The 24,241-nt window shown below is 36.3% G+C and overlaps 1 protein-coding gene across 4 annotated transcripts in view; it reads left to right on the forward strand.

Annotated features, from left to right (window-relative positions):
* Nucleotides 1–390: 390 nt before the first annotated feature.
* Nucleotides 391–24,241, forward strand: part of LOC122006189 (probable RNA-dependent RNA polymerase 5) — an 89,622-nt gene continuing 65,771 nt past the window's right edge. For all 4 annotated transcript variants that reach the window (XM_042561592.1, XM_042561596.1, XM_042561595.1 and 1 more), the window contains exons 1-4: nucleotides 391–790; nucleotides 987–1,116; nucleotides 4,180–4,309; nucleotides 4,545–4,619. In XM_042561592.1, coding sequence (XP_042417526.1) covers nucleotides 442–790; nucleotides 987–1,116; nucleotides 4,180–4,309; nucleotides 4,545–4,619 — 684 coding nt within the window. In that variant the 5' untranslated portion in view covers nucleotides 391–441. The remainder of the gene's footprint in view (nucleotides 791–986; nucleotides 1,117–4,179; nucleotides 4,310–4,544; nucleotides 4,620–24,241) is intronic.

Raw genomic sequence — 24,241 nt, forward strand, 5'->3', positions numbered from 1 at the left:
AATAGCTCGTCGCCTTATATATAAAATTAAATAATTTTTTTTTAAAAGAAAAGCAGGGATAGAAAGGTCATTTGAATGAAAAAGAAAAAGAAAAAGAAAAAAGAACAAAAAGGGAGAGGAGAAGTGGGGTGGGCGGTGTAAAGGGGAAAAGAAATTTGCTAGAACGTCAAATCGTTCAATAGTCACGTCCACCAATAGTCACGTCCACCGACCACCCTCCACCATGCACCGTCCAAAGGGGGACGCAGGATCCTGTGCAACAACTCGCTCTTGAAGGCCGAGCCAGTATCGTAATCCAACGGCTATCGAGTGCACTGTTTCCAGCGAACGGTTCAAATTCTTGTGCAGCCCCCGCCCGCCTGCTAATTTCTAACGTTAACCAATTGCCCGTTGGGGTCCCCTGGCCCTCGCCCAGCAAATGTACGTTCTTGTCCAAGTACCATGAAACCCCAGCCATCGCCTACCATCGTCGGTCGATCCATGGCTCACGACAATGCCCTGGACAACGCAGTCTGGCTGCCTAGGTCTGTTGAAGAGTTGCTCCACCGGATTTGTGTTGAGCAGTCGCTGCTCCAGCCGGACCCTGGGGCCAGGAGGGCCCTGGCCGACCTGGGGGAAGCAGCCGCCTTAGACGTCCTGATGCAGATGTCAGGAAGAAGAATAAGAAATTTTTCTGGTTTCATCTTGTACATGGCGAATAACTTCCGCCCTATACCCACCCAGGAGAGTTTCGCTGACACTCTGCCCTCGGGCTCCTCCTCTCCTTTGCGCAGCTGTGGCGTGTGCTCCGGTAATGGATTTCTTCTCCGAACAAAACAGTTTTACCATAAATTACATGAGTTTCCATTTAAGAACATTTATTTAGAGTAGGAATTTGTTGCTGTCTGCAAGATAGATGTTCATAATAAATTTTCTTTTCATAGAGAGTGTACGGATGCATACAAATTACTCTGAAAATTTTGGTTTTATCTTATGCTGCAAAACAGAAGAATCACTTCAGAGCGATCCTCGATACGTGGCTCCGTCATCATCTGGGCAGTCAATAAGTCCTCAGCTCATAGCACTGGGGCAGCTTGAATTCAGGAAGGCTTTTTTGATTCTAAGTTATTTAGGAAGGCAAGTGAATAGTGCTTTTTGTGTAATATATTCTTAGTTCCCCATGTTTCTAATGTTGATTGCTAACTCACATAGGGTGTTCCATCAAAAGACATACGTAGATAGCTCTTCAAGGTTATCCTTGAGATATGAGTTCTTTCCTTTTTCAGAAGCTCAATTTGAAGAGACAAAAATTGGTAAACTTATAATCGACTAATGCTTATGAGCCACAATGTCATATCAGGAATTAATCTGTTTTAGGTTTGTGAGAAGGAAACACTCAATGCTTAATTAGGTTTTCATCTGAGCTTGAATAACTACTAATCGCTAAGAGCATCAAGCATTGCTTGTTGGATTCATAATCTGCACTGAATGTTTGTCACCAATATCCAAGTAATCTCTTGTGGTTCAATGAGAAGGATTTTTCTTGCACAACATAGCTTCCATTTATGTGTCATGTGCTAAAGTGTCTTTTTTCACCATGAATTGAATTGCTCATACTATAGTGGAGTTGATGTCTCCTTAGTTATCTAGTCATTTTTCATTTTTGTTATTTGAGTAGAACAATACCTAGATGAGGAAGTTTCTAATGTCTAGCTTATTATGGTGAATTATCCAATTGATCATGCTTATCTTGTTTACTCGATCTTTGGCTACTATCTTCAGTCAATAAAGTCCCATTCTGAGCTAGGGTTTCGATCCCTTGTTGGAATGAAACAATATTGTGATGCCAACTCGAGTAGTAAGAGAAAGAAGAGGAGGAGTAGGAGGAGATATTTTTCCCATTGAAGTTGGTTAAAGCTTTGCACTAAATGCAAATGAAACTTCGGTGCCTCAGTGTTTCCTATTAGCTTACTTCACATTATTGATGATGGAAACCCAAATGAACTTAAATTGTACTCCTCTCATTGTGGCCAATCGATACCCGAAATCCCCTCTATCAATCTATCGTCAATAGGAGTAGGGTTTTTGGTACCACGAGTCTTGAGTGGAGGAAAGATTATGAGGAACCCAAGGAAGGATCATGAGGATTAATTGCGACACTTGTTCTCTAATTGAAGTTGGTAAAAGCTTTGCAAAAAACATTGATGAAGCCTTTTTCTCCTATTACCTCACCTCACATTGTTTACGATGGAAACTCGACGAATTTAAACCATCTCCCTCACATTGCAGCCGATCAACATCTGGAATTTCCTTCATTTATCTATCCTTAGTTGGAATAGGGTTTTGGGTACCCTAAGTCTTGAGCAGAGGAAGGATTTTTGAGAAACTCGAGGAAGAATCACGAAATTTTTTTCTTTTATTAAAGTTGTTAAAAGTTCTGCACTAAACGCTGATGAAGCCTTGGTTTCTCCTATTACCTCACTTAACATTGTTGATGTTGGAAACACGACCAACTTAAACCACTTGCCTCACATTGCATTCGGTCAACACTCAACATAGACCATGTGCCTTACATTTCATCCAATCAACACCTAAAATCTCCCTTGTCTGTCTATCATGGAAATAGGGTTTCAGGTACCATGAGTATGGAATGGAGTAAGGGTTTTGAGAAACCCGAGGAAGTATTGCAATAACTTTTTCTCTCATTGAAGTTGGTAAAAGATTTGCACTAAACACTAATGAAGCCTCAATACTTCAATGTCTTCGTTACTTTACCTCATATAGTTTATGATGGAAACTTTGACAAACTAAAATTGCCATCTCACATCACAGCCAATCAATACTCAAAATCGCCTTCGTCTGTCTATCCATAGTGGAAATAAAGTTTTAGGTACCATGAGTCTCGAGTGGAGGAGGTATTCCAAGAAACCTGAGGAAAAATCACAAGGAAGAATCACGTTACTTCTCTCATTAAAGTTGGTAAAAGCTTTGCACTAAACGCAAATGAAGCTTTAGTGCATCGGTGTCTCGTGTTACCTCACCTCACATTGTTGGTGATGGAAACCCCGATGAACTTAAAGTGTCTACCAAGGTTTGAAGTGCCGAGCCGTGCCGCCCGAAACAGTCGAAATTTACCGTTCCGGTGACGAACCGAAACCGGCACATGAGGAGAACAAATTTCGCTGTCACCGGAAGCGTCGCAGGACTCTTCCGATGGCGGCGGAGGCGTCGCGCGACGCTTCCCGCGGCGGCGGAAGCGTCACGCGACGCTTCCTGCCGCGGCGGAAGCTTCGCGCGACGCCTCCGCCGGCGGCGAAGGCATCGCGCTCCACAGCGCGCGATCGCGATCGCGGATCGCGGGATCGGGCGGACTGTTACCAAAGAAATTTTTTTAATTAATTAAACAATTCCTAAGTGGGATATATATTTTGAATAGGTTTTTATAAAAACTAATTAAATTATCCCTATAAAATATATTTAAAATTTAAAAAAAAATTAAAAAAAACTTAATTGATATTAAATTTTTTTTACTGTTTTAAATTTATTTAAAATTTTTTTAAAAAAATAAAAAAATCTAATAAATTATATTTATATTCTAATAATTTATTATTATTATTTTTTTGCTGTTTAATTTATATTTTATTTTTTTTTACCATTTTAAATATATAAGATTTAAATTAATAATTAATTAAATGAATAAACAATTAATCTATATAATTATGATGTATCAATTTTAATTCGAGTAATTAACATCTTTAAAGAAAATTATATTTAATTATTTTTTTTAACCATATTAAGTTGTTCAAGCAACTTATATAAAATCAATATACAATTTATTTTAAAATTATATACAATAAATATATCTATCTAATAATTACTATATATTAATAAAAAAATATCGAAACTGTATCGGCACGGCACGATACGATACCGAAACCGTATCGTTCCGGTCTGAGACCGAAACCTCGGCACGGGTCGAAATTTTAAACCTTGGTGTCTACATCACATTGCAGCCAATCAACACTTGAAATCATGACCAATCATCATTGTGCCGCTGCCTTTTCACATTTTTGTGTGAGAGCATAATTGTAAATCTCAACCGTGCTAGATAGTATGACCAAATGTTATAATCCAACATAGTGGATACATTTCAACAATTTTAGCATGATTATATCAATATTATCTTTTTGTCCTTTTTAGGTACAAGTTAGAAGAAACTATATCAGTTGAATTTATCAAGCAAATTCAATGGTTGAACATGGATCAGTTTGAGTCAGTTGTTTGGGAGGAATTGAGGTCTAAATGCATTCCGCTGCTTGATAGGAGAAAGGTAAGTTTGCAGTTTCTCTAAAATTTTATTGATGCTCATTCCTAAATTAATAATTATTGTTCGCTGTAAAATTATTGTTGTTTATTATTGTTGCTGTTATTATTGTTATAATTCATGAATTAACATCGCAATTTGGTAGATTCTTTGTGATTTTTTATTTTCTGATAGAAATAGTGTACAAGCATGTAGAATTGTTCCAAGGATATGCCTAATATTTTCATTCATTATGTTGCAGAGCTCGGACTGGGATTCCAGTAAGGCTCATATATACCATTGTCATGTTGATTTAGAGGGACATTTAATCTTTAAGGTATGGTACTAGTTTTCCCCCTCTTTCTTTTGTTTTTGTTTTTGCACATATTTTTTTGTTATTCTATTTCTTCTTTTAGCTTGAGCCACTACTAGACTTCTTTCATTCCTATTGTCATGGTATTCAATTTCCAGTTGAGTTGATGTGTCTAAGCTCTTCAAGATGATTGACTGCTTGTTCTCCTTGTCACGAAATATCTTGGAGTTTACAATCTCTGCATATCGTGGCATTCTTTTTTCAGCATGATTCACCTTGATTCTTTTCCTCTTTTAGCAATATCACCTATCCTACTATGTCCTGGTGAAGCTGTTCACTGTATTTTCATTGCATGACTCTCTCTCTGGGATTCCTTATTCTCTTCCTTCTCGATCTAAAAAAAAAAAAAGACAGTCCGGTGCACGAAGCTCCCACTATGCAGGTCCCAGGGAAGGATCCATTATACGCAGCCTTACCCTGCTTTTTGCAAGAGGCTATTTCCGGGATTCGAACCCGTGCCATTTTGGTCACAAAGCAACAGCTTTACCGTTCCGCCAAGGCTCCCCTTCTCTCTTCCTTCTCGATCCACTTCCTTAAATTTGCTGCAGGTTGCTAGTTTGCTAGCTGTTACTGCTGTGATCTAGATCTTCAAATTTGTTTCTTTCCTACAATTTCTTTCACAATAATTTTGTCTTATAGACCAAAATCTTCCCATCCGTGAGAAGATTTTATTTTTGCTTTCAGAATCATAAGTGAGACGTCCCTAGTTTTTTTTTTATATACATATATAGCTGCAAACACCACTTGCACATAATTCCCAAAATGAGTTTTTCATTCAACTAAGATACATAGACAACTCTTAAAACATAAATTACTAGCGAACTGCAGTTCAAAATTTATTCTTCAAAGGAAACACCTAACTAATGCGGAAACTAAACTAGAAAGTCTTTGGGTTGTACTGCCATGGTCCCGAGTTGGCTCGCTGTTCATTGCCTCCTGCCTCATTCATCTCATTTCTTGAAAAAAAGTGATAATCTATAAGTCAAGAGACTCAGCATATTCCGAACCGTGTTATGCAATAGGTAGCGCCCATAATCTAGTGTACTACGGGGTACCCAAGCTAGGTAACTTAGAACTTACGGACATATTATGGGCATGAGCACAGGCGTTGACATAGGCATACAAACGTACACATACGCATAAGCATATAAATAACTAAGCATGTAATAGACATAATCATGAGCATGTGAATAAACATAGGCATAAACATACTTACATGACATAAACATATATACTATGGATGAATAGAAATATAAGCATAAGCACGTAAATAACTAGACATGAGATAGACATAATCATGAGCATGTATATAAAGATAGGCATAAGCATACTTGCATAGCATAAACATATATACTAAGGATGGACATAATCATAAGCATCATCGTGTACATAAGCTAAGCATGAAAATAAACATAATCACATAGAATTAAGGAGCTTCCGGGCTAACGACACCGGTCACACTCAACTACATAGTTTGGTGAGCTCCCGGGTTAAGGACACCGGTCACACTCCACCTCATGGAATTTTGGTGAGCTCCCGGGCTAAGGACACCGGTCACACTCAACCTCATATAACTTTGGTGAGCTCCTGGGCTAAGGACACCGGTCACACTCAACCATATAGTTTAGTGAGCTCCCGGGCTAAGGACACCGATCGCACTCCACCTCATGGAATTTTGGTGAGCTTCCGGGCTAAGGACACCGGTCACACTCAATCTCATATAACTTTGGTGAGCTCCTGGGCTAAGGAAACCGGTCATACTCAACCACATAGTTTGGTGAGCTCTCGGGCTAAGGACACTGGTTACACTCGATCGCGTAGATTTTGGCGAGCTCTTGGGCTATGGACACCGGTCACACTCGACCACGTAGTTTTTGATGAGCTCCCGGACTGAGGACACCGGTCACACTCGACCACATTCCTTACATAACCATGAACATACACATAATTGTGCACTTAACATAGACTTGAACACTGCTTAAACATGAGAGACTCGTGAATCTTACATAAGCATGCAAATTCGTAACATAAGCTTAAGTATAGACTTGGGCATCACATAGCATGAGCATGCATAGCAAGTTAGACATGACATAATTGTAAACATAAGCATACAAATTCATAACATACATATAACCTACTAAACTATCATAACTTATTCATATAATCATAACTTCAATTTCAATAGTAAAGGTTCTTATACTCCTAACATGCATGGGATATTATTGATAACAGTGGACAACATGCTCATAAATCAACCTCGAAGCTGTACCACACATACACAAATATCCATGGAGCATTATGGTCATGTAGGTACTACTGTAGAACATTATAATCATATTGAAACCTAGCAGCTATTGAAATCTGGCACATTAAATTATGGTCATGCATGTAGTACTGTAGAGCATTATAATTATATTGAAACCTAGTAGTTATTGAACTCTAGTAGCACACATTCATGAGGAATTCGTATAGTATCAATCACATAATTACAGTTTAGTGAACAAGGCCCCATATGCACACACTTCTATACAGTATTATTAATATTGTTGAAGCTTAGCCCCCTTACCCCACTGCATATGTTCTTGTAGATCATCAGCAACTCAACAAAAAAAAAATTTAGCAATAGAACCCTTCCGTGCCTATGGGTTCACAAATATCCTTATCGTAATTGAAATCCAACGCATTTACATGCATTCCCAAGGAGCATAAATAACCCATCACAAAATCTATAACCCGAGCCATCCATACGCACTTTTTTTCTTCTAGCGTAATCAAACAATGAATCCGAACTACTAGTGCATATAATTCATCACACTAAAGCAACGGACCAGTTCTTATCAGATTTATTCTTATATAATCGAAGTCATGAAAATAAATAAAACACACAACATATAATTTAATTAACGCATCAAGAGCAATAGATCCAAATTCCACAAATTATAGGACTAACTAAGCATCACACAAAGTTGGGAGCATGCCTTCGATTTCTCTCTTCTTTGTCTTCCCGTGGAGCTCTAGGACTGATGGAGAATGATGGGGAGGGTGGAGCTTCTTAGGGTCAGTCTTCCAAAAATCCCCTAGAGCTTTTGAAGGTAGGGTTTTAAAGAGATGGAAGGTTAAGACTTTGTCTAAATTCTATCAATTCCGTTATATAAATTTTATTTTTACTCAGTCTTTATAAAAATCCATATCCATATATATATCATATATAATTCCTATATTATAATGTTATAATTATCTATACGTTATATTATATTGATCATATTTTCTTTATATTATATATATTATTTATAGAGATTAAATCTATAATAATATCTAATTTATCTACACGTTTATATATTATATATTTTATATTATAATATGCCAATTATCTTTTAATGAATAATCTATATAAAAATTTCATATATTTATATCTTATTATTTGATTAATCTAAATTCTCTAATCGTAGACTAACTTAATTAAATAAATTCTTAATTAAATTAAGTGAACTCCATTAATTAAACCATTGAGTTCCCGGATACTACAAGAAACAGTTCTGTCTTCCTTTCCCGAATCAATTTCGTTTATATGAGTTTTTGTTACTCTCTCTCTCTCTCTCTGATTTGTTGTCAAATTCACATCAGGCAGTCTTAGTCACTGGGATGAGTTTTTGCATCTCTCTCAAGGAAGAGGATCTGCTTTTAACATATTCACATCTGGCAATCTTAGTCAGATTGGGACTGCCCTGCTCTATGATATAAATAGTGTTTGCTTCCTTGTTCTGCCTTCGTTTCCCTTAGTTGGCCTATATGTATGTATGTGTGTGTTTATGAGTATTCATCTCATATGTTTATGTATCTTATGTTGATCTGTGCTGACCCACCTTGCATCTTCCCTAGCCCTAATTCCTCCACACAATAAGTAGGCATCAAGAGGAAGTTGTATTCCTGTTTCGCTAGACCCCATTTCCATCCCTAGTTAAAGAGTTGATTAGATGATGTAAGCTGGTAGTTACAACAATCATAACATTACTTTTTGTTTGAGTGTTATTTCGAACATCTTTTTCTCTCTTTTAAACATTGCTTAAATTGCAATTCAATCATGTCTTTTTCTCCCTTTGATTCTCAGATCTTGAAGAGCTTAGATACTTGGATCATAATAACACAATAGGAGCAATTGAGGAGAGTGAAATTAGCAACTCTACGCTCTTCTAATTTGGTTTTTTATTTTCTTTTGTTTTTGTATTAAACAATTGTGTTTTGTTAACTCTTATGGAAGATGCCATGTGAGAGCTAAGGATAGTTTCATTTAGGTTTAAGGTTGACCCATGTAGAGCTAAGCATAAGTGTGCTCTTGAACCTTGCAAGTTTGAGAGGGATTCTCCTTAGGTAAAGAGTTTGGTGAGTGCGTTATGGCGCGGGGTATTGTTGTCTAAAACTATGCCTTTGAGGTGCACTACCAAGTGAGTGATGGGAAAGACCAAGTAAAAAAGTGAGAATAAGTTGCCAAAGTAAGGGCTTGGAGCATTTAACTCTTGTATCTTGTATTCTATCATTATTTTATAGGTTGGGCAAAAATACTACGAAAGATATATGCCATGGAATAGAATTTGATATAATTACCAAACCTTTTTAAATATTATTGTTAGATTACTTGTCTTGATTACTTCCCTAGTCATGTTTTAAATTGTATTTATATGAATTTTAAGCTTGCGTAGTTATATCTTATATTTTTGTAGCACTTGTGCATTCAAATTATATTAAACAAATTTATGAATGTGCATTACCTCTATTTTTTTATAAGTAAAATTCTATAGCATGAATCATAGTACAAAAACCAGTCTTTAAGAGTTCCTCACGCTTGACAAAGTATCAAATTAGAAAAAACACCCTGGCCGGTATGAATTTGCACACACTTGAAGATTTTTTCAATGTCTAATTGTCCCTCACTAAAAAAACTTCTATTTCGAGAAACCCAAGTGGGTCTCTCGATGGCCATAGGCATAACATGACATTCACAACGACCATAGAACAAGCTTTGTGCCTATCTAGTTAGGATCAACTACACCAAAGAAAGATCCATATACAATTACAACATATACAAGGATTTCAAATTGCATATTTCACAAAATCCCCAATTAGAAACTAACCAATTAATACAGGAAGTCATTAAAAAAAATTAAACTTTCATAATCAACCATAAAATTACGCTACTAATGGAAAAATGAAAAGTAACATGAACACTGAACATATGAAATTCTACACATAGAGCATATGAAATCCTAACTACATAGACAAGAAAATTAATGACAAAAATGCAGAGCTTGAAATACTTAAAAATTTTGTCAACTGTCTTCAAAACTCTCTTAAGGATGGCCTTCTTGTAACCCTAATGAAAATATGATAAACATAATGATACAACAACAATAACAACTAAGTTTTATCCCACTAGGTGGAGTCGACTATGGTAAACATAATGATAAAACGACAAAATCATACTATGCTATCAACTGCAAGAAAGGAAATAAACAATTGTTACCTGCAAGTCAAATATTACTACCACCAAACCTCAATTATTGTGTGACTGTTTGGACTTATATTTTTGGCATAACCTTGCAATTTACCATTTTGTGGTAAACAATGATTCTTATGTGAGTTGCATGTTCACGACTACCCAACATTATTTGAACATGCTATGTCAAAGGAATAAAATGTCGAGTCGTTCTATCGACACAGGTGAAATTTACCATTTCATTCATGTAGTGAAATGTTGGACATCAAGCTCAGAGCCGCAAGTGGCAGTGGGCTCGCTAAGGCTTCGTGGCCAGGCGAGGTCGTCGCAAGAGGCCTCACTTGTCCTCAAGGTAGTTGTGAGCTCACAACGACCAGGTTAGGTCTTGGCCTTGTGGCGGTAGGCCGTTGCGATTGCCTTTTTTCTTTCTTCTTTTCCCCTATTTTCATTTTTTTCTTTAAGTTTTATTTTTTTACATAGTTAATTCCTTTCTCTCTTTTAATATTCTCCCTTCGTTAATTTTTTTCTCCTTCATCCATTCACTGGGTAAATAAAGAAAAAAAACATTTTAAAGATATTTATTTATTTTCCCCAGTTTTATTTGTGCACGAGGTAAAAGAGAGAAAAAAACCTCTTAACTTCTTTAAGGATAGTTAATTTTCTTGCTCCATTCGACCATGAGGTAAATAAAGAGAAAGAACTCTTTAAGGATGACATATTGCTAGAAAACAACAACAACAAAGCTTTATCCCACTAGGTGGGGTTGACTATTTGGATCCTTTTACGCCATTGAGCTCTATCTCCTACTATATCATCATCTATATTTAAATAAATTTTATCTTAATTTATTGTTGTTAACCAAGTCTTTTTTAGTTTACCTTTTCCTCGTTTGATATGCATGTTTGTCATAGTTTCACCTCGTCTAATTGGAGCATTTATTGGTTGTTTAAGTACATGTCCGTATCATCTTAAACGTCTTTCGGAGTTTTCCCTCAATAGTTACAACTCCGACTTTCTCTCTAATGCTTTCATTTTATATTCTGTCTATCCTCATATGCTCACACATTTATCTTAACATCCTCATTTCTACAACTCTCATCTTCTACTTATGTGTTCGAGTCATAGTCCAACATTCTGCTCCATATAACATAGCAGGTCTAATGCGATTTTGTAGAATTTCCCTTTAAATTTTAGATGTATTTTACAGTCACATAAAACACCTGACACACTCCTCAATTTCAACCATTCTGCTTGTATTCTATATAAGACATCTCTTTCAATCCCTCTATTGTTTTGTAAAATGATCCTAAATATTTAAAAAGTATTAAAATAAATATAATTTAAAACAAGATTGTTAGGAAAGATGAAACAAATTAAATATAATTTAATCTTATAAAATATACTACTACTAATAAATTATATATATATATATAAATTTAGTTTAATTTTAAATTGATCAAAATAAATATATTTTAAATCTACTTGATTGCGCTATCTTTATTTGGTAGACTTCATCTAATTGTAAATCGATTTTTACTCAATAAGTATCAAACATTTCATGAGATAATATCAAAATTTGAACTTAACATTCAACATCTCAAATATAATTCAATAGTAAACGTTAATGGTGATCAAATATTAATATTTTTTTATTAATAAATTTTATATTTAAAAAGTATCAAAATCGTATCGGCATGACATAATATGATACGGAAACCATAAGTCATAAATCGAGCTTCCGCCATGGTTCAAAATTTTAAACCTTAGCTACGTCCAATATAATACAATCATCATGGACAACTCAAGGTGAAAAGAATTATTATAACTACTAAAATAGTCTATCATCCTACTGGGCTTACATCACTTACTTTTTTTTTTTTTGTTTTTCTGGTTTGCATTATTGCAGCAGATATCTGGGATTTTTCCCCTCTGGATCCCTTGTCTGCCTCCTACATCATGTTTTTTTTTTCTGCATCAATAAATCTGAATCTGCAGATATCAGTAGCAATCTAGGAACATCTGCTTGTTGAATCATGCCTCTGCAGTATTGATCTCCTGGTGTGAGGGCTGAGCCACAGCTGCTCTTGGTTCTAGAGTTTCTTTCCAGCAAAGGAAGATCACTTGCTTTTTCTTCTCGTTTCCATTATTGCAACCAATTTCTGTCTTCTCCTTCTAACCACCAGATCAGCAGATTTCCTAGTGCCTTGATTGCTGACTTTACTGATAAACAATCTGTTTATAAGGATATTGGCTACTGATCTTTTACAGATTGTTGATTTCTTATTGATTCTAATAACAATTCTAAGAGTGATTCCAGCCGGAAAATTGAGAGATCTGCTTCTTTTGCTTCACTATTTTTTCAATAAAGTTACTATATGTTTGTAGTATGTGAAGGATAAATCTCTTGTTGCATAGTTTTTGCATCTTCTAGAATAACAATAACCACCAAGGCTTTATCCTACTAAGTTGGATTAGTTATATGGATCCCCTACGTCATTGAGTTAAATTCCATATTATATCTTCATCTATATTTAATTAAATTTTATCTTACTTTATCGTTACTAATCAAGCCTTTTTTTATCTCCCTCTTCCACTATTAGTGTGCATATTTGTCATATTCGCACATTGCCAAACTTAGACATTTATTGGACACATAAGTATGTGTTAATACAATTTTAAATGCATTTCTTAGAATTTTTCTTGATATTCCAACTTTCTCTCTAACATTCTCGTTTCTTATCCTATCCATTCTTGTGTGTTCGCATATCCACCTTAACATCTTCATTTATGTGACTCTCATCTTTTGCACGTGTACTTGTTTTATAGCTCAACATTCATCTTCATATAACATAACAACATTTAACTTCATATAATATAAGATTTATTTAATGAGTTTTTGCTACTTCTAATTTTTAAAAATCTATTCCTTCATATTTACAATTGTCTATTTGTGGATATTATTACTTTCCAATATGGTTTCTTCTAAGGAAATTCTTCCTGATGGTACTCTTTGGTTGTAAGCTCCTTGCTGCTAGATCCACTATTAATATATGTTGAGTATATTCTTAGTTGTAAGCTCCTTGGTTGAAACGACCTAAAACTTTATCCCCTTATAGCTTTCAAAACATGTTGTGCAAAACCTTTCTCCTAAAACTTATTTAAATAAATCCACTTCGATGTGGTACATCTTAAATAGGTCAACTAGAAGACATCAGAATCAATAGTGTGAATAAAAGAAAACTTAAAAAACTCGAATGTTCAACCAACTAAAATAAGGAATCCCATATATCTACCCGGCATTACATCATCGACTCAGAAAGGGAACTTCAACATCCAAACTACGAAAAAAATAACATAAACAAATAGAAGAAAGGACAAGACCCTCGGGTGTACACTACCTAATACGAGCTAGCTCATTCATCAAGACCCTCCGTCTCCTCATTACCTGCACCATATGGATCTAGTAAGTCTAAAGACTCAACAAGTTCAAACATTTTATATTAAGAATTAAACATATAATCACATGCTTATATATATATAACTTTAAGAAAATACCTTAAACATTTTAAATTTAAACCCCGCTGACCTTTAGTACCATGAACCTTTAAATTTTATTAAAATAATATCAATCCTTTAACTTTCAACATCAAAATATTTAAGTGAGTTCATATCATTGAATGCGGCCCCTTTTTTTTTCCTCAACCTCTGTTTGTTTGGCTAAACTTTTATCTTAGGTTTGGTAGTGTTTCTCGGTATCCTTTAAATCGGGTTCCACAAGCTTTGGTAGGGTTTTTGATATCCTCTAAGCCGGATCCTTACTATAGGACTAGGTTTGATAAGGTTTCCCGGTATCCTCTAAGTCGGGTTACACTTGCCTTGGTAAGGATTCCGGTATCTTCTAAGTCGGATCCCACTATCCCTTTTTCCTATGATTTGATAAAGAATTCCGGTATCCTCTAAGCTGGACTCCTTTACCTGTCACATTATCACATTCATCAACAAGAAAAATAGCTTACCTTTCATGATAGTTATAAAACATACAGTTAATTTTTCATGCATCGAAAACCTTATTAAAAATTATGATAAAAGAATTAAAGGTGCTTAGACATGAATATTAAACAAAAAATACTACAAATACGGATATTATTTTAGGGACGCCCATGCCTTCACTCACCTTCCTAGCCCCCGAAAGCTCTTCAGTGAACCCTTCTTCGCACTACCCCCACTCCGACATAGCCATCCACCGTCCTTCCTCCCCTTAACTCTAGTCCTCTTATTCCTTGACCTAGCAACACTCCCTCTCAGCCGCCCCTCCAACCCCCCCTTTTTTTTCCAGCATTCCCAAGGTAGCAGCAGATTTCCGAAATTTCCAGCATCAAAATTCCAACCAAAAGTCAATAGAACTTTAGTCAAAACAACGCAACCCTTCCCCATTGACACCAGTCATTTTTTCCTCGACATAGCAGTACCCTCTCCTAACCCTCAACACCTTCTAGCATCCATCCCTAAGGCAGCAACAGATTTCCAAAATTTTCAGCATCAAAATTCCAGCCAAAAGTCGATAGAACTTCCATAAAAAATAGCACAACCCTCCCCCTTGACACCGACCTTTTTTCCTCGACATAACTACACCTCCTCACCCTTCAAACCCCCTTCTAACGCCCCTATGGCAGTAGGAAATCTCAAAAATTCTATCATCAACATTTTCCAATCAAAAAGTCCTTAGATTTTCGTCAAATCATTGTAACAATTGAAAAACATATTTGTTAACAATAAAACATACATCAAACATCAAAACATGCATAATGTGGCCCACGAATGCTACATTCTCACCGGTAAATAGGCAAAAGTTCGCTTTGTAGGGTTCGGCTGTAATGTATTGATAATAACCGTTACATCTCCATGAGAACTTGAGTGTAATGTTAAATAGGCAAAAGTTCTCACACCATAGGTTGGATAAGAATAAATATGATAGAAAAATTAATAGTCTAAGATTTGGAGCATGGAACATAGGAATCTACACCGGTAAATTAATGGAGGTAGTAGATACGATGATTAGGAGAAGAATTAGTATTTTGTGTGTACAAAAGATAAAATGGGTTGGCAAGAAGGTAAAGATGATAGAGAACTCAGGTTATAAGTTATAGTACACAGGAAAGAGTAAAGCAAGAAATGAAGTGAGTATTGTTGTAGATAGTTCGTTAAAGGATAAGTTGTAGGAGCAGTTAGAAAAGGAGATCAAATTATAACCCTTGAGATAATAGTGCTGAAAGAAACTATGAACATAATTAGTGTTGTAATAAAAGAGTTTAAAGATTCATCTATTTCTAGTCGAATTACATATGTTTATATAGCCATACAACCCTAAGAATCAATTTATTAACAAAAGATAAAAAGACCTATCTACCCTTGCCTCTCACAACACTCCCCCTCAAGTTGAACATATATATCAAACATGTTCAACTTGCTAAGAGAGGAGTTGAACACAGCTTGGGGTATAGCTTTTGTAAACATATCAGCAAGTTGGTCCTCAGACTTAACATAAGACAGACATAGCTCTCCAGAATCAAGTCTCTCCCGAATAAAGTGACGATCAATCTCAATGTGTTTAGTCCGGTCATGTTGTACCGGATTATTTGCAATATTGATTGCTGCCTTGTTGTCACAATACAGCCTGAGAGGTAATTCAGCCTTTAATCCCATGTCTGTCAACAAAAAACTCAACCACAACATCTCTGCAAGACCATGTGCCATGGCTCGATATTCTGCTTCAGCACTGGACCGTGCACAAACATTTTGTTTCTTACTCCTCCACGTTACCAAGTTTTCTCCCAAAAAAGTGCAATAGCCAGAAGTGGATCTTCTATCATCTCGAGAACCAGCCCAGTCTGCATCAGAATAGCATTCCACCTTCAGATCACCACCTCCTTTAAACAGCAAGCCTTTTCCAGGACATGATTTCAAGTACCTTAAAATCCTGTCAACGGCCTCCATGTGGATAGTTTTAGGAGCATGCATGTACTGGCTTACTACACTAACAGCATAGGTGATGTTGACTAGATAAATAGAGTAATTTTCCAACCAACCTTTGATATGTTCCCTTTTCCAGATTTGTAAGATCCTCCCCATTAGAACTAGTAAGATCATGATTTACTTCTATAGGAGTAGACGCTGGCCGAGAACCCAGCTTCCCTGTCTCCTTGAGTAAATCCAACACATATTTTCTCTGACATACATAGATTCCTTTTTTTGATCGAACGACTTCAATGCCCAGGAAGTACCTCAATGATCCAAGATCTTTAATTCCAAATTCTGATGTTAACTTGGACTTAAGAACTTGGATTTCTACCTCATCATCACCTGTAACTATCATATCATCAACATAAACCAAAAGAATGGTAGTTCTGTCCTCTTTCTTTTTTATAAAGAGTGTATGATCAGCATTCCCTTGTTTAAAGCCAAACAATATCATGACTTTGCAAAACCTATCAAACCATGCTCTGGGAGATTGTTTAAGCCCATACAAAGCTTTTCTTAGCTTGCAAACCTTTCCTTTTGTTTCAATTCCAGGAGGTGGTAACATATATACTTCTTCGTCACCATTTAAGAAGGCATTTTTAACATCTAACTGAAACAGAGGCCAATCATATTGAGCAGCAAGAGAAAGAATTACCCTACCGAGTTCAGCTTTGCAACTGGTGCGAAAGTTTCCAAGTAATCCACCCCATATGTTTGGGTGAATCCCTTGGCAACAAGTCAGGCTTTATATCTGATCACTTCACCCTTTGAGTTATACTTGATAGCATAGACCCATTTAGAACCAACCAAGTTCTTCCCCTTTGGGGGATCTACTAATTCCCAAGTACCATTTCTGTTGAGAGCCTCCATTTCTTCATTCATTGCTTCCTGCCACCTTGAATCCCTTACAGCTTCATAATAGGAAGAAGGTATAGCATGATTTGATAACTGTGAAACAAATACATGATATGAAGGAGACAAACGAGAATATGAAACGTGGTTGGAGATAGGATGTTGAGTACATGACCTGACACCCTTCATAACAGCAATAGGAAGGTTCAGCTCATTCATATTTCGAGGTGCGGTTGGCTCAACTGATGAGGATAACTGCTTCACGGGATCAGGAGCCGGAGCATCCGATTCAACTAGCCGATCAACAGTAGGTCCTTGCTTGTGTCGTCGTCGTTTGTAAGTAATAATATCTGGTGAAGACTGTGAGCCCAGTGATGGAGCATCTTTTCCATTTTCCATGACATCCAGTGAAATAGGAGAAGGAATCACATGAGGAACCACTTGAGGTACAAAGGAAGAGGAATCCCAAGCTACGAATACCTGTGTGCGCTTGAACTGGAGTAGAGATAGAAGATGAAGCCTGAAGCCGAGAGAGAAGATGCTGGAGGTTAACAATATCAGTAGAAGACAATCCAGTGGTAGAAGGCACAGAGGAACCAATAATCTCTTCATTTTCTAACTTTTGGATAGCAATATTACCACTATTAGGAGCCTTCTTAGCATTATGTTTAAATTTTTCAGGTTTCTTTTCTGGATATTTTTCCCAACAGAAATCTGAATCATGATTAGTCCTCTTGCAGTGCCGACAAAATCTGTCTCCTCGTCCTTTAGTTCCTCCAGGTCGGAACTTGTTTGCAGAACCAATAAAGACAGGTCTCCCCAATCGGAGGGCTTATAGTGGAAATCCCCTTGTTGTTCATCGTCCTTCTTCTACCTTCTTCACTTAGAATTTTGTAGTAAACTTATTCTAGAGAGGGAGTAGGATCAAGACCAAGGATTTGCCCTTTTAAATTTTCAAACTCTGCATTAAGTCCATCCAAAAATTTAATAATTCTGTCTTTTTCCAGAAGCTTTAAATATCTCTGATGATCATCAGTGGAACTCCAATTTTCCATCCGGTAGTAGTCAAACTCATCCCACAGCCCCTTCAGAGTAGCAAAATAATTGGTGACTGACATAGAACTTTGTTCAAGTTTGAAAATTTGACTGCTGAGCTGATAAGTACGCAGCATCTCATGTCGACGTCCATACATCTGCTCCAGTGTCTTCCACATGCCATACGCTGTTTTGTTATGAAGAATGGCTTGTTTGATGCCAGAACTAACAGAGTTAAGTTTCCAAGTCATTAATTGAATATTATCACGCCGCCAAGTGCGAAAGCTAGGATCCTTTTCATCTGGTTTCACTTTAGAGCCGTGAAGAATATCAAGTTTATCATGGCCTTCGACATAAAGTTCAATAGCAACTGCCCAAGATGCATAATTTGTCTCGGACAAATTTTCTGATACTATCTGAAGACCGGACCGTCCCGTGCCTGCCATTGTGAAAAATGGTTGTACCTGTCCTGAAGACGCCATAGGATTCACAGAAATCCCCGAGGTTTCACTAGCGTTATCCGCCATTACACTCACAAAAAAAAAATGCTAGAGAAATCACGACAAAACAGATGCTAGAGAAATCACAGCGTCGAGAGATAGCCGCATGCGCCACACAAGGAGATCAGAAGAGGAACTGCCGCCGACACTGCACAAGAAAGAAGGTGGCGGCGTCGGGGAAGGAAGCAGAGATCGGCGAAGGAGGTGGAATCACGGCGTCGGGGAAGGAAGCAGAGATCGGCGAAGGAGGTGGAATAACCAGCGGTGAAGGAATCACGGCGCGAGATGAAGAGATTGGGCGGCGTCGCGAGATGAAGAAGGAAGGAAAACGCAGCCGCTGTGCCCTAGACGCCGCTGGAAGAAATCGCGAGCAGCAGAAGGGGCGAGGGAACGCCGCTGTGCCCTAGACGCCGCTGGAAGAAGTCGCGAGCAGGAGAAGGAGCGTCGCCGCTGGAAGAAGTCGCGAGCAGGAGGAGCGTCGCGCCGGGAGCAGAAGAGGAAATGGATGTGCTGTTCGGCGGGGAGAAATAAAGAACTCGAGAGAAAGAAGATGAGGCGGCGTCAAGAGAAAGAAGGTGCGGCGACACTAGGGTTAGGGTTGCTCTGATACCATGTTGTAATAAAAGAGTTTAAAGATTCATCTATTTCCAGTCGAATTACATATGTTTATATAGCCATACAACCCTAAGAATCAACTTATTAACAAAAGATAAAAAGACCTATCTACCCTTGCTTCTCACAACAATTAGTATATATGCACTGCAAGTAAAATTAGATGAAGCTACCAAATCAAGGTTTTGGGATGACTTAGATGAAGTATTGCAAAATATTCCACCAAATAAAATAATTTTAATAGGAGATGATCTAAATGAGCATATGAAAATGAGGAATATGAGAGGGTACATAGGGGTTATGAGCTTAAATGAGAAATGAAGAGGGGAAAACTATATTAGATTTTGTGATGCCCTTATATTAGCTAATACATTTTTTCAAGAAAAGAGAAGAACACTTAGTCACGTTCAAAAGTGGGAATAATAAATTGTAAATTGACTTTCTTATGGTTAGGAAGAAGGATAGAAAGATTTGTAAAGATTGCAAGGTCAGCCCTGGAGAAAGCTTAACTACCCAACATAGGTAAGTAGTGTTGGATATACGCTTCAAACATAATATCAATAGAAAAAAAATATATACGAATCCTATAATTAAGTAGTGTAAATTAAGGATGAGAAACAAAATATATATAAGGAGAAGACAGGTATTAGATGAAATATATGGTGCCTTTAATACGACATGAGATAAAAATGATATTAAAGTTGAAATAATAGCTAAGAGTGTACTTGGCGGTGAGTCAAAGGGACATGCACTATTAAATAAGGAATCTTCATTTGTTGTGCCCAAAGGATATCCACATATCTCCACAATGGCATGATATTGTCCACTTTGAGCCTAGACCCTCATGACTTTGCTCTTGGGCTTTATCCAAAAGGCCTCATGCCAATGGAGATTGTTGGTTGTTACTCGGAATACCGTCCTAGTTTCCCTGTACAAAAATTTGTACAAGCATAGAACTATCCTAGCTACACATGTGTTCTACTAAAGTTAAATTTGGATTGCAAACGATGCTTAGCATTATTAATCCAAGTTTTTCCTTTAGAAATTAAACTTGAATTGGGAACGAAGCTTAACATTCTTACTTTAAGTTCAACCGATGTGATCTTCCTAAGTTAAACCATAATACAGAAGTTGATCAAATATCTATTTCAAGGATCAGTTTCGGTCAAACGTGGCGAGGCACTAGACCTTCTTGGGTATGCGATCATTCACCACTGCCTAGACAAAGCCTTTCAAAGAAATCGGATATTTAAACTTCTGACAGTAAACTAGGTTTAACAATAGGGACTTTAATAGAAACACATTATCGAAACATGAAATCGAAACAAATATCGAAAACAAAAACGATAATTAAAATCGATAACCTCTTGTGTTTGGTTTTACAAGATCTATACAAAATGATGCACTAGTTATGATGCGGAAACTAATAACTATTTATACCTTATATAGCTTATAGACCTCTTAATCTTCTATTGTTTTTCTCTTCTTATCTCAGGCGTCGTATGGGCGACGATTTATCGAGACGAGAATCCACCCAAGCCTTCTTCTTCCTTTCAAGTTTCGGCCACCAACTTTCTTCAAGAGATGATGAAGTTCGACCACCAACTTTCCTCTAAGGGATGCTAGACAAGAGAACCTCCTTCTCTTCTTCTTCTCCTTCAAGCAACCGGCTATCAAAGGATCTCCACACCAATATGCCGCTGGCCACCAAGAGTAAGGGCCGGTCACCACCAAGGAAGAGAGGAGAGGAATAGAAGATGTATTGTTGTGAGGTGAGACACCTCTACCCTCTCTTTTATATTTCTTGGTCTTGGCAAATAAGGAAAGTTTTAAAAATAATTAAAACTTCCTTATATTCCTTGCCAATGACTAAAAAAGAAAGTTTTAAAACTAAAAAATTAAAACTTCCTTTTCTTCTTGTCATGGCCGGCGACATGCTTGTTCTCCAAGCAAGGAAAGATTTTAAACAAAAATTAAAATCTCTTTTTTAAAAATCCCTTTTGTGGATAGTTCTAAAAGAAATGTTTTATAAATTAAAATCTCTCTTTTAAATCCTTTTATGGATATCTATAAAAGATAAGATTTAAAATAAAACATGGTTTCAAGAAAGGAAAGTTTTATCAAAAAATTAAAATATTTTTTTTCACATTATAGATAACTACAAATAAGGAAAGATTTCAAATCTCTCTTTTATTCCTTTGTAGAAAGCTATAAAATGAAAGATTTTAAAATTTAAAATTCTCTTCTAAAACCAACATAAAAGGAAAGTTTTTAACAAAATAAAAACTTCCTTTTATGATCGATCTATAAAAGGAAAGTTTTATATTGAAATCATCATTTTAAATCCTTTTAATGGATCTCTATAAAAGGAAAGATTTTACAAAATAAAACTTCCTTTTGAATTCAATGTGGCTGGCCACCCTTGCTTGGGCTCCAAGCTAGGGCCGGCCACAACTTGAACCCATCTAACCTTGGTTTGGTCGGCCCTAACTTGGGCTCCAAGCTTGGCTTGGCCGGTCACCTTAAGGTGGGTAAGAAGTTGAGTTTGGGTGGATATAAGACTTTATAAATAAGAGGTTACAATAGGGACCGAGAGGAGGAATTGATTTTGGTCTCCACTTGAGCTTCCGTGTTAGCGAACACCCACTCAAGTTCATCATAATATCTCATTTCACTAAAGAGTTATTATTGCCTTATCGCACCATCCCATATTATTATATGGTCCCCTTGTCATAGGTGTGTTAGTCTTCCTGTTTAAGATATTGAATGCCCACTAATTAAATGAGTTACTGACACTTAATTAATATCTAGCTCAAAGAGTAATACCACTCAACCTTATCGTCGTGTCGGACTAAGCCCACTGCGGGGTTTACGTAATAATCCTATGAGCTCCTCGAGGGACATCATCAACCTACATTACTAGGGCCAGGTTTCATTCTATAATCAACAACATACCGTATAAATAATATCATTTCGACTTATCGGACTATTGATTTAGCTAAATCGCACCTTTGATAAATCGAAGAAATAAATACTAAGTATATGTGCTTGTTATTATATCGTGATTAAGAGTATTCCATAATAACAGAGGTATTGTTATTTTATATAGTCGGTATAAAAGATACTAGATCCTGCTCAATACACTCATGGTGTATTAGTATAATTTATTAGTCAAGATAAACTAATACTAATTACACTACAACACGATGGTTATTCCATTTTGGTTGTGAGCAATTGTTTATAATTTATAAGGATCTGATAACATGATCTTCTGTGTGTCTCCTCATACCATGTTATCTACAATATAAATTAAATGGACAACTACACTTAGCATAAATGTAGGCATTTGACCAATGCGATTCTTATATGTTTATACAAAAAAGCTAGACTTTTAGTATATACTCTAACAATATCATGCATCCTTTTAACCCCATGATCTTTACCAAATCTTTTCAAAGTGGGACTTTGATTGGACCTAAACAATCCTCCCCTCAAATGAAGGACCATAATTACTCTCATAGTCCGAGCCTCCCCGCGAGCATTCGGTCACCCTGACCTGCTCTGAGCCTCCCCGCGAGCATCTGCATCCGGTCAGCCTAATCTGCTTTGGGCCTCCCGCAAGCATCCGGTCATCTTGACCTATTCCGGGGACACCCTCAACTTTGTTCAAGGCCACCCCACATTGCATTTGATCTGGACCATGACTTTGATACCATTTGTTATGCTCAAAGGATGTCCACATATCTCTATAATGACATGATATTGTTCACTTTGGGATTAGACCCTCATGACTTTGCTCTTGGACTCTACCCAAAAGACCTCATGTCAATAGAGATATCATACATCCTTTTAACCCCATGATCTTTACCAAATCTTTTCAATGTGGGACTTTGATTGAACCCTAACAATAGTGGTGGAATGAGAAAATACAAGAGAAAGTGAAAGAAAAACAAGCAACTTATAAAGAATTATATATTTGTAAGAGCGAAGAAAATTTTAAAAAATATACAATAGCTAAGAAAGAGGTTAAGAAAGTAGTGAATGAAACAAAGAATGAAACTTTTGAACAATTATATCAAAAATTGGATACCAAAGAAGGGGAAAGAGACATTTATAGAATAAGTAAGTGAGAGAAGGGAAGACAAGACAAGAGATCTTTATTTAAATAAAATATATTAAAAATAAATGTAATAGAGTACTAGTAAATAATGAAGAAATAAAAGAGCGGTAGAAGAGGTATTTTCATCAACTTTTTACTGAAGGTTTAAACGATCAACTTAACTTAAGTAATTTAAGTAGGTCGAATGAGTATAGAAATTTAAAATTTTATTGTAGAATTCAAACTTCAGAAGTAGAACAATCTTTAAATGGGATGTACGATGGAAAAACTGTTAGATTAGATGATATTCCAATAGAGGTATGAAAGTGTGAAATAAGGTAGAATGATTTACAAAATTATTTAACATGATATTGAAAATAAAAAAATGTCTGATCAATAGAGGTTAAGTACTCTAGTTCCTTTATATAAGAATAAGGAAAATGTACAAAATTGTGCAAACTATCGGAGTATTAAATTAATGAGTCATACCATGAAAATTTGAGAAAAAGTAATAAAAAAATGATCGAAAATTAATTTGGGTTCATGTCTGAAAGGTCTATAATAGAAGCTAGACATCTTAGACAATTAATTGAAATATATCGGGAGCAAAAACAAGATCTACATAATATTCATTACTTGGAAAAAGCTTATGATAGAGTCCCAAGAGAAATTATATGGAGAATTTTAGAAAAGAGAGGTGTTAGTGTAACATATATTGAACTAATTAATAATATGTATGAGAATGTAACGACCAAAAAGACTTCGGACGGAGTAACTGAAGCATTTTCAATAATGATAGGGTATATCAAGGACGGACTCACTATCTTTTTTCATAGTAAAATCCTTATATTTTTACACTAATTATAGACGAACTCATTACACACATTTAAGATAATATCGTGGTGTATGTTGTTTGTAGATGATATTACTTTGTAGATGAAACACGTGCAAGAGTAAATGCTAAACTAGAATCTTGGCG

The sequence above is a fragment of the Zingiber officinale genome, chromosome 7B, assembly GCF_018446385.1.
Source record: "Zingiber officinale cultivar Zhangliang chromosome 7B, Zo_v1.1, whole genome shotgun sequence".
Taxonomy (NCBI): Eukaryota; Viridiplantae; Streptophyta; class Magnoliopsida; order Zingiberales; family Zingiberaceae; genus Zingiber; species Zingiber officinale.